The sequence below is a fragment of the Macrosteles quadrilineatus genome, unplaced genomic scaffold (assembly GCF_028750875.1).
Source record: "Macrosteles quadrilineatus isolate MER2022 unplaced genomic scaffold, UCM_ALF_1.0 Scaffold_6__1_contigs__length_79288215, whole genome shotgun sequence".
Lineage (NCBI taxonomy): Eukaryota > Metazoa > Arthropoda > Insecta > Hemiptera > Cicadellidae > Macrosteles > Macrosteles quadrilineatus.
The window spans coordinates 70,725,135-70,741,102 of NW_026542599.1; the positions used below are offsets into that span (position 1 = coordinate 70,725,135).

The 15,968-nt window shown below is 35.0% G+C and overlaps 1 protein-coding gene across 3 annotated transcripts; it reads left to right on the forward strand.

Annotated features, from left to right (window-relative positions):
* The first annotated feature begins 1,541 nt into the window (after window positions 1–1,541).
* LOC128996813 (guanylate kinase) lies at window positions 1,542–12,553 on the forward strand. 3 transcript variants are annotated; one of them, XM_054422295.1, is made up of 7 exons: window positions 1,542–1,684; window positions 4,348–4,618; window positions 5,240–5,315; window positions 5,684–5,831; window positions 6,727–6,840; window positions 8,096–8,136; window positions 9,996–12,553. In XM_054422295.1, exons 2-6 carry the CDS (start codon window positions 4,362–4,364, stop codon window positions 8,116–8,118), a joined length of 618 nt encoding a protein of 205 aa, XP_054278270.1. In that variant the 5' UTR covers window positions 1,542–1,684; window positions 4,348–4,361; the 3' UTR covers window positions 8,119–8,136; window positions 9,996–12,553. The 3 variants fall into 3 exon arrangements, with proteins under 3 accessions (XP_054278270.1, XP_054278269.1, XP_054278268.1); XM_054422294.1 differs by lacking the exon at window positions 8,096–8,136 and having other exon boundaries at window positions 1,542–1,859; XM_054422293.1 differs by lacking the exon at window positions 8,096–8,136.
* Window positions 12,554–15,968: the final 3,415 nt, after the last annotated feature.

Sequence of the window (15,968 nt, forward strand, 5' to 3'; positions counted from 1 at the left end):
CATTATTTACCATAGATCAGTTCTGCTTCTACTGTAATTAAACAAAGAATAATGTAAAACTAAAAGTGCCTTACCGCTTCTCTGCATTTCGAACTAGTAGGTAATCACAAGAACACAACACATAACTAAAAACCCAATCACTTTAGACTTTTCACTCAACTTTCGCAAATTCAATTCAATGAAATTGGTCAAGCAGCTTCAGCAGCACAGACGGCGACGGACGGACGGACGGCACAACCCGATCACATCAGCAAGAGCAAGCAAAAAGCATCAAGCAAGGAAGCAAGACAAGCATTTTGTGTTTTCGTTTTGTGCCGACTGCCGAGCAAAAAAAAGTAGTTACCAATGCTACCTGCAGCATGACCTGCAGCTGTAAATTACTACAATAATTTAAACATTAAGTTATATGTTCTGTATTGCATGTAAAATATTTGTTTTTGATGATTGGGTAATAAATGCATAAATAGTTAAATTGTCTACAAATTACATTAACATGCGCACAGAACTTATGTTAAATTATTTTTAAATTAAAATAAAGGAATTAAAACATTAAAATATTCTCAAAAGAAAGTACAAAATAACTTTCAAGGTATTTTTTGTGTTCTCATTTTACATTATGAGATTTTAGTACATAATAACAATAAGAAGTTAGAACACAAAAAATACCTCCATTTGAGAATATTCAATAATAATATAATATAATGAATGATATAATAATAATTAAAGTTTGGTTACTCTGACCATTCTTAGAACAGTGATCCATGTTCTATAATATTTACTTCTATATAAATAAAATTAGAGTTTTGTCTGTACATCGCTCAGAATTAATATTTTTTTTGCGTTTTATACTTTGAAGAAGCCGAAACAAGTCTTATCTCAATGTCTGTTCTGTCTGTCTGTCTATTCTGTCTGTCACGCCCCAGAAGGCATTTTACATGGCCTTCTCCTGAAAAACTAGAGTATTGATTGGGATTAAAATAGTCTTCTTGTATTCATTGTATTGGTGAGAGTGCATTTAGCAATTAAAATATGGCCTCACTACTTTTGAAATAAAATAACTGACGTTCAAAAACACAATTTTGTTCAATTTTTGTCTAGTTTTCTCCCAATGTTTGGTGAATATACGAATCACCTGTTTGCAGCTAAACTTCCTTGAACAAGGTGTTAATCGGCATCAATCAACAGCTCAGCAGTCATATAGCCATATAGATATTTAACATAGATTACATTTTATAATTTAATTTGCAATTCCAAGTTGATTCCATGAATTGAAGTAAACGCGTTGAGAAACTAAGAACGAGAAGGTAGAAGGATTTTCCATATGAAGAATGATATAGCCAGCCATAGTACAACCAACGTTGAATATAAATAAATAAAATAAACGTATTTAATCTATGATATAGCCTTACTGAAAATGTCCTTAAACGTTGTAGGTTGGCAACAGCAACAAAATGCCAACTTTTCCCTCTATATCGTCTGCCTGCCTGTTTTACTTTTTGTCCATCTGTTCTGTTTCTTAACTCTTAACCTTAAAACTTAAAGTGAACTCGAAACTCGATTTTGCGTATTGCAGGCAGGTGTTGCTTAAATTGTGAAACGTGTTACCTGTAAATTCTACGTTGAGTTTAATTAGTGTTACCCTACGAAGATTTAAGTGTCTTTAAACCTAATTTTAGGCTTGCAGGTATATTACTTTTTCCTGGAATAAGTCTACATGTATCAGAAAATTGCCAAAACAGGATTACAACAAACCGAGCCTTCGAATTAATTGTATTGTAGCCTTATCTTATAATTTGCTCCGATTTATATTATTCATTGAAACAACCCAAAAACGTTTTCTTTATTTAATACCTTAAGAGGTAAGCTAGGTTTTAATTTTGTTGTCTGCTGCTTTCTGCCAGCCTTGCCTCTTCTACCCTGCTGTCATCATTTCCTGGCTTTGGCTTTCTTTGTTTTAGCCTACACTACAGTAAGCCTATTGTAAGTTAGAGACACCACTTTCTTCTTACTCTCAATCCCTTCAAGCCTTAAAGGTTTATTTATTGAATGTTATGTGTAAGTGTTAGTTGGGCCTATAGAATAACTTTTCCTAAAATTGTCTAATTATTTGGGAGAGTAAGTTATGACTTAAGAAAATACTGTTGAAAACTCTGCTTGACACGTGCAGCATCCAGGGATCAATGTTTCCACACGACCAAAACAACAATCCCGCTTACTGGGTCGAGAAATCCCGTAAACCTGCTTTTAAATTGTGAAAAATCCCGTTTTATCCCGCATGATTTTTTTCGTACAACCCCGAGTATTATAGGCTATATGAAGTATCATGTTTCAAAAGTTGTTTAAACATTACTTTTATATTTAGCTACAGTATTTTAATTAATTGGAGTTAAGTTAGTTTTTCTGTAAAATTAAGTAGAAAAGAATAAAAATATGTCACAGCCGCAAATCCCGTTTTATCCCACATCCCGTTTAATCACACTCAAGGTCTAAAAGTCCCGTTTTCGGGATGATAATCCGCGAATGGAAACACTGTCAGGGATACAACTTAGGATGAGAACTACTATGACTATGCATGTATGCCATAATGTTGCATTACCAGTAGGCCTACTGTAACTTAATTTTAGCGGTGGACCATTCGGTTGGATCAAGTTCGTCGTTAAGAGGTCTGGTTAAAAACCTATAACGGCCTGCGAGTAAGTTGATGAGATAGGCGAATGGGGGGGGTTTGAGCCATAAGTGATTTATGGAATGTGACGGACATACTGTATAATATAGAATAAGTTAAGTTCATAAAGTTTTACAGCAATTGGCCTGATGGTTCGACTCTATAGGCCTCGACAACACTACGGTATCATTTACTATTTTTATTTGTAACATATTTTTTTTTTTTCAGAAATAAATATAATTTATTTTGAACATCTCAAGTTAAGACAGATACCTAGCCTACCTATAAGTTACATCCTTGGAATGTTTGATCAGGTACTCAATGGCCCTTTACCCTATGAATCTCAAATTTTTTTAATTGTAAAAACACATTGTTTGGGATTAGTGAAGAGATCAACTGCATCTGTTAAATCTGAATATTGTTGGATTTGGGTTTCAGACTGGGGAGTAAGATTTTGCCTTTGAAACATTTCTCAGGCAGCTGCTTGGTTTCGGTTATTTTTTACAACTGACTCTCTTTGTGTAAATCACTGCACGGGTCACTAACTCCCCAACTACTTTTTTATGTGAGTCTGGGCTTGGGATAGAGGCCAAATACCCTAAATCTCACAAGTTCACTATTTTGCCTCTGTATAGCTTGGCTTGATATGTCGGTTCAAAGAGTTATAATTTATTTTGACTTTGAACCATTCAAAGAGTCTCGGCATGCTTGAAAAAGAACCTTCACTGATAAAGACTCATGTCTCTTGTGCGATCACTGGAAAAACTGATAGGACCAATGTTTTTAGTGGTCTTCTGACAGATGTCCAAACTATTGTATCACCGTAGAATCTAAAATTTTTTTTACTGCATCTCTGCTTGTGGCTACAGTAGACTTTGTAGAGAAGATAGGGTTCAGATCAATAAACTTGAAAACTTTACTTTCTTGTTTTATCTTAAAACAATCGTCATCCTGTAAAAAAGCAAGGTGCTACCAATGAATGCTTCGTAAGATATTTCAATGGCTTAATTTGCGTATGGTATACGGTATACAATTTTCCTAATGCAGTGCCCAAATTTTCTGAGCTTTCTTACTTTATCATTATTTTATTGTTCCTAGATGGCAACAGCCTTTCTAGAGAAGATAGGATTTGGATGAAAAAAAACTTCAAAACTCGCTCCCCTTGTTTATGCTTGAAAATATCCTATTATTATTTATTCAATTTACTCAATAGAACACAGCAACCAAAGTTGTTACAAGTGGAGCCTGTTAACAGGGTTTTGACGTGTTGCTTGACAGGAAATTGAAGATCTGTAAGTTTGACTGTTTTTGTTAGAAGCTCTAATGTCTAATGTCCCGATTTTTCCCTAACCTAAGGTGGCAACCCTGCTCTGCGCAGGACTTGCCTTTATGAGAAGGTCCTTTTCCATGAGATACTCGAGCGAAGTTCTTCATACTTTTGCCTTGAGTTGTAATTAGCTCCAAATCCATGATGGATTGGAAACAATATCCCTGCTCAATTAAAATTCACGTTAAGATAGGAATTGATAGAAAATTTGTAATTTTAAGCTGTTTTTTAAATGTTTTACCTTAGTTCAGTTTGCATGTTGTTGTGCGACAGTTCTTTCGAAAAGCTAGTGTCTTTGGTAGCCTATATTTAACAAAATAATTGCATTTATATTTATTCATTAACTTTCCCCCAGCTGGTGCACACAAAATGGTGCGCCAAGGCTCTAAGGTGCTTGTGTTGTGCGGCCCATCTGGCTCCGGGAAATCTTCGCTGCTCCGATTGTTGTTTGAAGAATTCCCGGACAAGTTCGGATTCTCTGTGTCTCACACAACGAGAAGTCCAAGACCAGGAGAAGAGAATGGGAAACATTATCACTTTACCACCAAAGAGGAAATGGAACAAGCAATTGCTAGAGGAGATTTCCTCGAGTCTGCTGTTTTCTCTAACAACATGTATGGTACAAGGTTAGTTGCTATTTTAAACAAAAATTACTTTATAGGCTTAGGCCTACCTCCGTCAGTAGTCTAAATTTGCGTCTAACTTCAATTATTATTCAAAGCTGACATGTTTCGTTTCAAGCCTATAAAGTCATTTGTAGTCCAGGGGCTATCAGAATGAATACTATGAACAAAATCAATGAGTGCACATGCAAAATTTATAAGTTACTCTTCTGTATAAATTCAAGCGATAAATATAATTGTTTATGAAGAATATATCTACCCTAATTAACTTGAATCAAGACACATGTTGTTAACTTATAATGTTAAGCCTAAAAACGTGTAGGCCTACTATTTTCCTTCTTAACAGTTAACTAAACTTATGACACGCCACAGACCACAGTATGTCTATAAGTTTTGCATTTTTTGAGATTTTGTCTGTCTTCTTTCACATTGCATTTAAATGTACACTTTGGCCTTAAGATTGTGTTTGGAGCTGTGTACTATAGCAGATTGTAGCCATTCTTGTATCCAACAATGTATACTAATTAATAAAGATGTTTTCAATTGAATTGCCTCTATAGTCTGTAGGCCTACTAATGACTTACCACAGTTTATTTAAACAACTAAAAATTTAATTTATTCCAGCAAAGCAGCTGTCAATACTGTTACGGACTCCGGCAAGATTTGTGTTTTGGACATTGATGTAGAAGGTGTAAAACAGGTATTTATATTTCCTTTATTTGTATGGCATCGAACTTTCTTGGATGGTATAAAAATGTCTATCAAAGCTTTTGTTGTTAATCAGGCTCACCTACCCTTTATCCTGTAAGATATGGTGAACCAGGCATCAATAGTTAGAGCAAATCTTCAAAAACAAAATCAGATTTGGCTTTGCAAATTTGTATATTGTATCACTGTGTGAAAGGCGAAAGGGCTACTGTTTAAGACAAAAACAACTCAAACAAACTGAAGTACATTTTAAGTACTTGCATAGTTTTTACCTCAAATATGCTTCAGTTCATTTTAGATAATGGAAAATTAACTTAAAACAAAGGAAAGTTTGTTTAAAATGAAAAAGATGTTTTCCAGGTGAAACTGACGGAGCTTAAGCCGTTGTTGGTGTTCATCAAACCTCCGTCATTGGCCGACCTGGAGAAGCGGCTGCGCGGCCGCAACACCGAAACTGAGGACAGTCTACAGCGGAGACTAGACGCAGCACGCAAGGAGATGGTCTATGGTACGTCCACTCTCACTACCTTTCACTAGTATTGGGATAATTTGTTCTTTGCAAGACGTAGGGGTGCACCTACGTTTTTATATATAATTATGTCTATTTGTCCTGCAAGCGTAAAATATTAGCGGTATTTTAAGCCAAGTACGAATGGAGATGAGTTTAGGATGAGTGGTGCAATCTTGTAGTCTTGTTAGTGACTAAGGCCGACATGTAATTAATAGCCCATACAGCAATGGTAACTAAGGGACCCGCAGTTTATAGTGGGATCCAAACCACATTTTTGCCTTGTAATTAATGAATTGGTCTAATTAACAGGATAGTAGCCTACTGTGAATAGTCGTAGTATTCACTAGTGTGGACGTTAATCCATACCAGGAAGCATCGCATCCACATAAGGCAGTTGATACAATGATTAATGGGACAAGAATAATTCCCTTCTTCTTCACTACCATAGTGATTTCCTGGCTGGGTGTTTGAAACAATTATGCATCCTGGTCTTGCAAAGGGATACTTCTTAACAAACAAGTAGTTTCCTCATTTAAAAAATGCCCAAAATGTTAGCGCAGTTGTATCATTCCCACTAGAACAGGTGATCTTTCCTTTTCCTTAAACAGAATTGTTTCGTCATTTCAAAAATCCCCAAAATGTCCGAAAGTTACATTATTTCCAATAGAAAAATTGTCCCAACGCTTAAACTTTGATCACAAGCTTTCATGAATTATAATAATTTTTATTTCCAATATAGGATGTTTAAGCTAACCACAACCGCTAATTACAAATGAAATTGACATATTACGATTTGTTGGTTAGGACGATTGTTGAATAAATGTGGAGATAAACCCGACTAATCATCTGTTTGTAAAAGTATAAATTGCTAATAGTTATTTTTACCTTTCAGGTGAAACGCCAGGGAACTTTCATTTCATCCTGGTCAACGACAACTTGGATAAGGCTTACAAAAAGTTGAAAGAATTCGTACTGCGGGAATTTGAACAGTCAGGAGATGGAAATGGTAAACTTCAAAATCAAGATATTAACAAGTGTTCTGTTGAAGTTTGTTGCTAACTTGTATTTTATAGACATAAACATTCAAGTTGGTACCAATTAAAATTCCATACGGTACACTGTTTGATAAAATCTGACTAAATTAAATAATAATGTGTTGATAGTAAAAAAAGATTATTATATTTTTTCAATTTTAGAATAAATTTTCAAATTCAATCACTAAGGAATTGATTAAATCTTACATTATTATTGCAACTTCATGTTTTTAGATGCATTTTGCGTTTGGGTACAAAATAAGTAAAACGTAATAGACTAAAATGTTTGAGCTTTATAAAGCCAAATCATTCTGCAGTTAGGCACCTGACTGTAGTGTTCAAAAACACGTCTAGTGTGTAGGGGTTAGTTCATGCAAGATTTATCTTTGGTGATGCTATTTTTATACAGGGTGTCCCAAGAAGATGTTGATATTTTTTAATTAATATACCAGACGTATCGAACACGCTACAAACTTGAAACTGTTCAGTTACAATAAATAAAAAATAATACCCCAGAGTCTCGTTTGATTCTGATCATTCAGAAAAAATTGCCGAGCAACATACCGGTAATAAAAACAAAATTATGAAAAAATGTTTGCTAGCATGATTAAAAGTGCATAGAACTTTAATGGAAATCAGTTTGATGGAAGGTCTAAGAATAACATTAATTTAATTGAAAATATACCACTACCGGTATCTTATATATTTAATTATTTTACCTACGAATGTTTTTTAAACCAGCCATTTTAGCTCAGTTCTTAGAATTTAAAAGATTCACTTAACAGCATTGTTTACTTACTTAACAGCATGAGTAACAGACCAATGAGGTTCAAGTATTGAGAGAAAAGAAGTAAAATTGTAATGCTATGAACTTCAACTAATCAGCTGTTTACCAATTTAATTGTTAATGATTGGTGCATTTAGTAGTTGGTACAATGAGTCATTGCATGTTTAAAGTGTGTAACGTGTTTTTGGGACACCCTATATAATTTAATGTCAGAAGTCCTTCCTTTCTGCTAATAGTTTTTTACTGTAAATATTTGTAAAGTCTCCAAATTTATCTAATCACAAAATGACATTTTCGTCAATAAAATAAATGTCTACACTGTATATTTTACGGTAAATCTTACTAACATTTTCTTGTTCAACAGCATTTGTTGTTAAGTTTGTACATTTTGTTGAGTGTTTGTTTGGTTTGTCAGAAGTTTGTGTTTGTTGCATGCTCAGAGGAAAGCAGTCGAGCTGACTGAACTGTCTGTTTACTCTCGGTAAGTCTAACGTTGATTTGCTCTGTAGTAACGCCTCGATCAGACAAACCTAGTATTAGTGCTAACGTAGGGTGCGTTTACAAAGAAAGCTGGTTACAAGTAACATATATTCAGTGCTTGCTACAAGCGCTTGAGAATTTTGTTGCGTGTACACAACAAAAGCCTGCATTTCAAGTTAGTTTTTTGTTAAGACAATTTCTTCATCAAGTGATGAAGAGTGATTTTTGTTTGAAAATGTCAAATTAAAAATTCGTAGAATGAAAGTCGGTGTTCATGCAACTCCGCAGAAGAGGTATTTTGCGGAATACTACCATCTATTTCCTCGATTGACATTGGACAATGTTTAGTTTTATGAGAACGGAGTTAACCATGTTTAGTTACATCCTCAAAAAACTCTATTAGCATGTAGTTTGAGGCGTTTGTCCGAATTAGCCCCCCTTCTTAAGACTTGAGATATCAGTTCATTGACATCCATACTGCACAGTGTTGTTTGTCACTGACTAGTTGGTTCGGTCAACAAGAGCCGGAAAAAAAGTACAAAATATTCTTGCGTGCTTGTCAGAACTTGAAGCAAGCGCTTGCTAGCCGTAACTAGCATTGTGAACACACACGCTTGATACAATGTAAACTTTTCTCACGCCAGTTGGAACTTACAAGCTTTCTTTGTGAACGCACCCACCCTCACTATCAGAGACTAAACTAGCGCCGAGTGAACTGAACATTAACAGCTTGTAAAAAGCATTGCTAGAAAATTCTCGCTTACTACAGACTTTGAGCATGTTTAGCTACGTAATACTAGTTGTCTATTTACGCATTATTAGCTTGTGTGAACCAAAAAGTTAGTACTAGTTGGAAGTTAATAGGATAATTTTATCAACTTTGAATAGTGAATCTACACTGTTTTGTCTTCAGATGTGTAAATTTAATTAATCTGTATTTTCTTTAAATTGTTTATTTATTTCCAAAAATAGGTTAAATAAAATGTATTTGGCCTAGTGGTAGAGCGCTGGACTTTGGTCCCTAAGGCTCTTATAACATCACCAATGGATTCATCATAGTGATAATGCTGCAACCCCTAGGCCTGGAGTAATGTGAAAAACAAAACAATCTCGAACTAAAGCCTAGTGTCGTAGGACAAAAATAAATATAGGTATTAGAGCGATATCCCTATTTAAGCAAAGTACATGGCTACATGAGTACATATAGTATATAGGAAGTGGTGGTGTTTGAGAAGTGTGGTCAGAAGTGGAATATACAGTCAATCGTGTTATCCAAATAAAATTTGTTTTTCACATTACTTCAGGCTAGACCTAGGTGTTGCTTCAATATCACTTAGATCCATTGGTGACTTGGTGCAATTTGAACCTGGTACCTCGGGACTGAAGTCCCACACACTAACCACTACACCAGCTCGCTCCCCATATTAACTAGATATAGGTACATAATTTCTTCAATTAGAATAACTTTCTATTCTAACCATCTTAACTAAAAAAAACATTGACTGTATGGAGGCTCCTTGTTTAGTTTAATGGATAATGAATATGCATAAAATTGTCTTGCGCTTTACGCTTACAAATTTTGCTTCTTAAACCTTCCCAGAATTGTTTGTTGTTCATAAAATCCTTATATATTCCCACCGACTAAAGGACTAACAATCACTAGGCCTCTTATTTCCTCAAAGAGAGGTTATGTTTTTGTTTATAATGACTCAGTGCCAAATAAAACAGCTGGTTGGTGTAAGCTGGCGGCAAACAGCTGTGACTAAATCCTTGCGTTGGAAGTTTGTTAAAAGAATGTAGTGTGGTGTAAACTAATTTTCTTATAGACAAGGTTAGTTTAGTCTTGTCTTACTGTTTCAGATCAGCTGATATTACCTGAAGATGACCACTTGGCCATTTCCTCCCTTCCTCGCTAGTAGTTCCTCCAGACTCAGATAAACAGATTCGTAGTCAACTGTCAGCCGGTGTAAGCTGTGTTGGTGTTGTGACAAAATGTAGAATAGGCGTCAATTGTCTAACATAATACATATGTAGGTCTCGCTCTTGTGTCAGTTTGGTAATTAACTTAACGGAATCTGTTCAAAGTGTCAATTTTCTATCCTGTGCTTGGTTTTTACGTTTATTCAATACGGTTTAAGATGAATACCTAAAAAACACAAGATCTTTTTGATTACATAATGAGTGTTCGTAATTACTAGTGTCGACCGAACAGAACTTATTTGTGGTTTAACAAACCTTGAATCTAGATCTGAAAAATGTTAATGCCAAAAGAAAAGTTACACTAATTTGGTCGGCGTTGTGTTGTTACGCTCTTAGAAATAAATTTTTAATTCAAAATACTCGTTAATAACTTGTTACAAAACATTTTATTGCCATGTACAATTATAAATCAATTTTGTAAAAACTTAGGCTATTGAATTTTTGTCTAGAGTTTTCTGTGGAATTGACGGGTATTAAACCAATCGATTGTCAATTAAGAATTGTTGTATTTGGTATTTAAAATACCAATAGGCTTTGTTTAGCAAATAACTATTGCAAAGTGTTTTGTTTATCTAGAATATTTCATTGTTGTAAAGTTCTTCGCAAATAGATTACTTGCTATGTATTATTTAGAATGGCAAAATCATCGGTACTTAAGTATTAAACGGAGGCCACCTAACCTACAGAAATATTTCGTACCGGATACCAAAAATAACTACATACTTGGAAAGAACACACTTTAATAGATTAACAGGTGAAGTTTAGAATTAATCTGACGCCTGGTTCTGACGTTGTGCAACCCAGAACGCAGCAATGTCGGTAGGCCACATTTTGTCAGCGTGCTGCGGCGGTTATGTTAGGTTGGGTTATCGTAAATATTATGTGTGTAGGACTTTCCTCGCTTCGTTATGAATCGAACGATACCAGACGAGTTATACTTTCTATTATGATAACCCAACCTAACATAACCGCCGCAGCGCGCTGACAAAATGTGGCCTCCGTTTCAGACACAGTGACAGGCGATGACAGGTAATGGCGCGCGCTCCGGTCAACGACCCTGACATTGGCCTACTTGGAGGGGATTCTGCGAGTAGACACATGACTCATCTGATAACGCTCGACTCACAACAATACTAGAATAGTTCTACTACAACATCTATAACAATTTAACCCTCTATAAGTGCCGCGGCGCGTTTCGTAATGGTGGCCTCCGTTTAATACTGAAGTACCAAATCATCTTATAACTGATCAGAATGATCAGATGATATACACTGTTTGTAAGTTGATCATAATATTTGTGCAGCCTAGTTTTTATATTTCCTCAGGTTATTAGTAGTCGTCTTACTATAGTCGACCACTTAAAAAAAATGTGACATCTGATAAATCAATGGAAATTCAGCAACTTTCAATAACTTTATAAAGTCTACTCTAGTGTCATAGTGTTATTTGCGAATAAAGGGGGAATCCGTTTAAAAGTATTGTTTTCAAATTATCTGTTTGTTGTCTGTAATTAAGTCACTTTAAATTGCCTCATGATAGGTTTTTAGCTTTCAATTTTATCATGTAAAAAAATTACAATTTTAGTTTTAATTTTATATGTATGAAGATTTTAGTAACATATTGAGTTAGTTTTGGTTAAACAACTTTACTCCTTTAGGATCACCAAACACCTTAAATTCAAAGTAAATACAGTATGTTTTTTTTTTATCAAGGAGCAATTTTATTTCTTTGCAATTATTGGTCTTGCAAGTTTACATACTGTAGCTGGTTATAACCTGAAAAAAGGCTATTTTATATTTAAGGAGAAATCTTACATTTGTAATATTTGATGGTTATCACATTAATTGTTGATATTAAACTGAAATATTTATTTTTGTAAATTGTTTGTAAATAAAAATAATTTAAGAATTTACACCTAATATAGTAGTTTTTTGCGTGTCTGAAGTTTACAATCAAAACTAATTTTTTAACATAAGTAAACTACTTGTCAAACAAAAGATTCTTTTGAAAATAAATTTTGAGATGATTTGATATTACAGAAATCTTTCGGATGTTTTGTTTCACTTTTATTATTTACAAAGGTATATTTTAGTTTATCAAGTAATTTGACAGTGGATGTGTATGAAACAAATGATTGTGGCAAAACATTCCATGTCAGACTGTAATAACATTTTTCACTTTGAGTGGTGTTCAGACATGCATTTTATTCACATTCACTTAGGCTTTCAATTATTTCAAGGTTTAGAATGGAGCCAGTAATGAAAAAAGTACTTTTTCAGTATTCTGTGATGAATTTTTAGCTTAGAGAAGCAACATTGTTTTAGGCATTTTGTATGTTTATAGGGTTTATTTCTTTGCTTCTAGGTTTTGATATTGTTTGAATTTATTATATACAGATATTGATGAGTTTTGACGATATGCCAATAAAGTATATCTAAACAAAACTATAGGTGTAGTTATTTGACTATTTAAATATAACATTTTGATATTGAGTGTTTTTAGTGTAACGTCTTAGGCTCATATGTGAGAGGAGCTGGTTCTATTCCTGGAATATCCACAAGATTTTTAGAGCGTTGGACTTCTTTTTCTCAAACAGCACAAAATTGTATGAGATTCTTTAATTTTTCAAAACCACTGGTTTCAACAGTAAAAATCTTGGTTTTGAAGGACGACACATTCCTCACCTAAAATTACCTTAGTCTTATGTTTACTGTTTTGGTTTTGATAAAGATTCTTTAGGACTTAAATAGTGCCTAAGGGCCAGGAACACACAGACGATTTTGAGTCTATAGTTCGGCCGCTTAGAAAACAACCTGCACGCTAATACTAAACCAATGCTGGAGGAGGTCGCTTTCTAAGCGGCCAAACTAGCAACAGTTGCCCAATTGATTGGGGGACTGCTGCACAATTCACTCGGAGACTCTGAAGTCTAGCGACAGTTGCACAGGAGTTACACAGGCAACTGTTTTAAGACGTTACAGTATGGATTCCAATATTACAACAATAGTATGTTCGTTATTGAAGTTTTGCTCGCATAAAAGAAGAGGATAGATTGTTCCAATCTATCGTACTTCCAAGGATACCTCCTCCAACAACTCCTTCAGATTAATATCAGAATAGTCTGCTGAAGCCTTCAAATATAAATATTAAGGTTTTTCTCAACTTGATAAATTGTTGTTCAACATCCTCAACGAGAACATTCATGCTTAAAAATGTACTCTTACCGAAACAAAGTTTACACAACAATTAATCAAGAGAGCAAACACAAGTTTATTATCAACTCACAGTTCACAGGAGTAGCCGACTGAGACTGAGCGACACTATAGTCGTATGTGTGCACGTCTAGATTTGTTCCAACATTCAGTCAGAAACATTCCCTTTGATGAACCCACAAAACCTTTGGACTGTACCGGTACTCTTGATTAGAAAATAACATAGACTGAATAGTGAATATACAGGGTGAATAAAAAGTCAAGACCCCCCCCTCTAATATTTTTCCAAGTAAATATACAGAGATATCCTTTTGGTGATCGAGCAATCTTAGCAGGAAGTTTCATTTTATCATTTAAAATATTTGAGTTGCCCCCCAAATCCCCCCTTTTGGGGGGACACTCAAAAATTTCAAAGTGATAAAATGAAACTTCCTGCTAAGATTGCTTGACCACCAAAAGGATATCTCTGTATATTTACTTGGAAAAATATTAGAGGGGGGGTCTTGACTTTTTATTCACCCTGTATAGGACCAGATCAGTAACATGCTTTTACAGGTCTGTTACTTTGCTGCTAAATCCACGCCACTAAATAACTAAATTCTATTTACTGAATGTTTAACATGACATAGTTCACTGACATTTAGTTACAGCATTGACTAACGGTCTGTTGCTGTCTGACTGAAGAAAAACTAAATGCCATTATATAATTATTAATTTTTAAATAACTGTTTTGAAGTAAAATTAATTGTAACTGAATCTAGGATCACAACCTGAAGGTTTGATGTCAAATCCAGGTCTTCAGGTGAACCAGTTAGACTGGAGGCTGACGATTTAGATGTGTAGTAGCTTCCATCTTCAGAGCAATAAAAACTACTATAGTTCATAAAGTAGTCCCTGAGATCACAGATTGCTACATTATGACTTGAACCCCTTCAAGTCATAAGCAATGTTGGTTTAAGTACTTTGAAAAGCAGGGACATCATTACAAACTCAAAAGGCAATCGTGAAATGGTAGGGTTAATTTAATTAAAAGACATTTTATAAAGGAACGATGGATTTACCTCCTATCGATAACTGTTGGAAATCCATTACGTATACCAACTAGTATGACTTTCGTTAATTAATGGACGAGAAGTTAGGATTTTTGATCACTGAGATTTGGTTTATTTGCCTATACAAATTACATTGTGTTCACCAGTGACACTGGTAAGTAGGATATTTGCTAGGTGGAAGACCTGTTGCGCCCACGTTCACTCATCCCGTTGCGCAGAATAAGCGTATTAATAGTTTACTTTTAAGGGGTTTTCCCAAAGAAAAGAAAGTAATTTTCAGAATCAGGTAGAACTTTGAGTACTATAGGTCTATGAAACATTTTTAAGTGGTAGGATGAAATAAAACTAATACGAAAACATTTCAATTCAAAAAAGTCTTTTGTACTTTTTATTTATGTCTAGTTCCTTTTAAGGCCAATGATTCAAGTTCACTGATGTCGACTATTTATGATTACTCTTATTTGGAGTTTGAATAGAGTTTAGCCCTATCTCCCTATGGTTTCACTGGATTCCATCAATCATGTATGTATACCGGTACCTAAAAAAATAGTTGGACGATTTCAACATTCCAAATTGAAAACTACATTAATTCTACTAAAGTATCTTGATTTTGCAAATTTTAATAACCTCATATTAGTAGCAAAAAATACCGACAGTTATTAGATCGTAAGGCACAAAAATAACATAATTTTAAACGGAATAGTACATCTGTAGCCCTGATTATTATCACGCTAGATCCAACTACCGTCAAGGCTCGTAACAGTTCGCCCAGTCTCCGCTAGATGTAGCTGCCATCGAGGCTCGTAACAGTTTGGCCAGTCACCGCTATGTATCACTAACATCGACACACTCAATCCGCCCGTTGTGTTTTTAATTTACTTACGATTAATTTAAACTGTAAACATATTGGAAACATATTTGATCTTGACTTGAAAGAAATGACCTTTTCATTTATGTTAAAACTCAAACTTTGATTTTAGTCCTTGCTTATTAGCTAAGAAACACCTGTGTATCAGTTGACTCTCGCATTGATTTTGGGTTGCTCAAACAAGTATGTCACCTCAACGATCCGGAGTTATTCAATGTTTGTTGCTGGTCTAGCAAGGCGTAATATCGCTATCACTGTTTGAAAAGCCGAGAGTTGTGTCCCTTACCTGGGACCAATGATTGGCTTATTAGGTATTAGAAACTTAGAAAGCTAGGTTTAGTTAACTAGCAGCGGTGCACTGTTACTGGCTTTCAAGTGGCGCTAAAAACGTGTTGTAAACCTTACTATAACGGTAGCCGGTAGGTATTCCTCAAAGGAGGTACTCACCGTTACTACGGGTGACGTCAGGAATGAAACTCAGCACTCGCTTTCAAAACCCAACATTACTAATTACTCAAAACAAAACAAAGAACACAAGGATAAACTAAACTAACAATCAAAAAGGTAGAGTAGACTGGAACTGTATAAATCATTTAGTTCGAAACTGAAACCCCAATTTAGAAATTCTTACTTGGGCCCAAGGCCTAACAAGGGCCTTGGGGTTGGGCTCCAACTCCCCCAACAGGACCCCGTCCTCTGGTGGACCACACTTAAGGCCCGT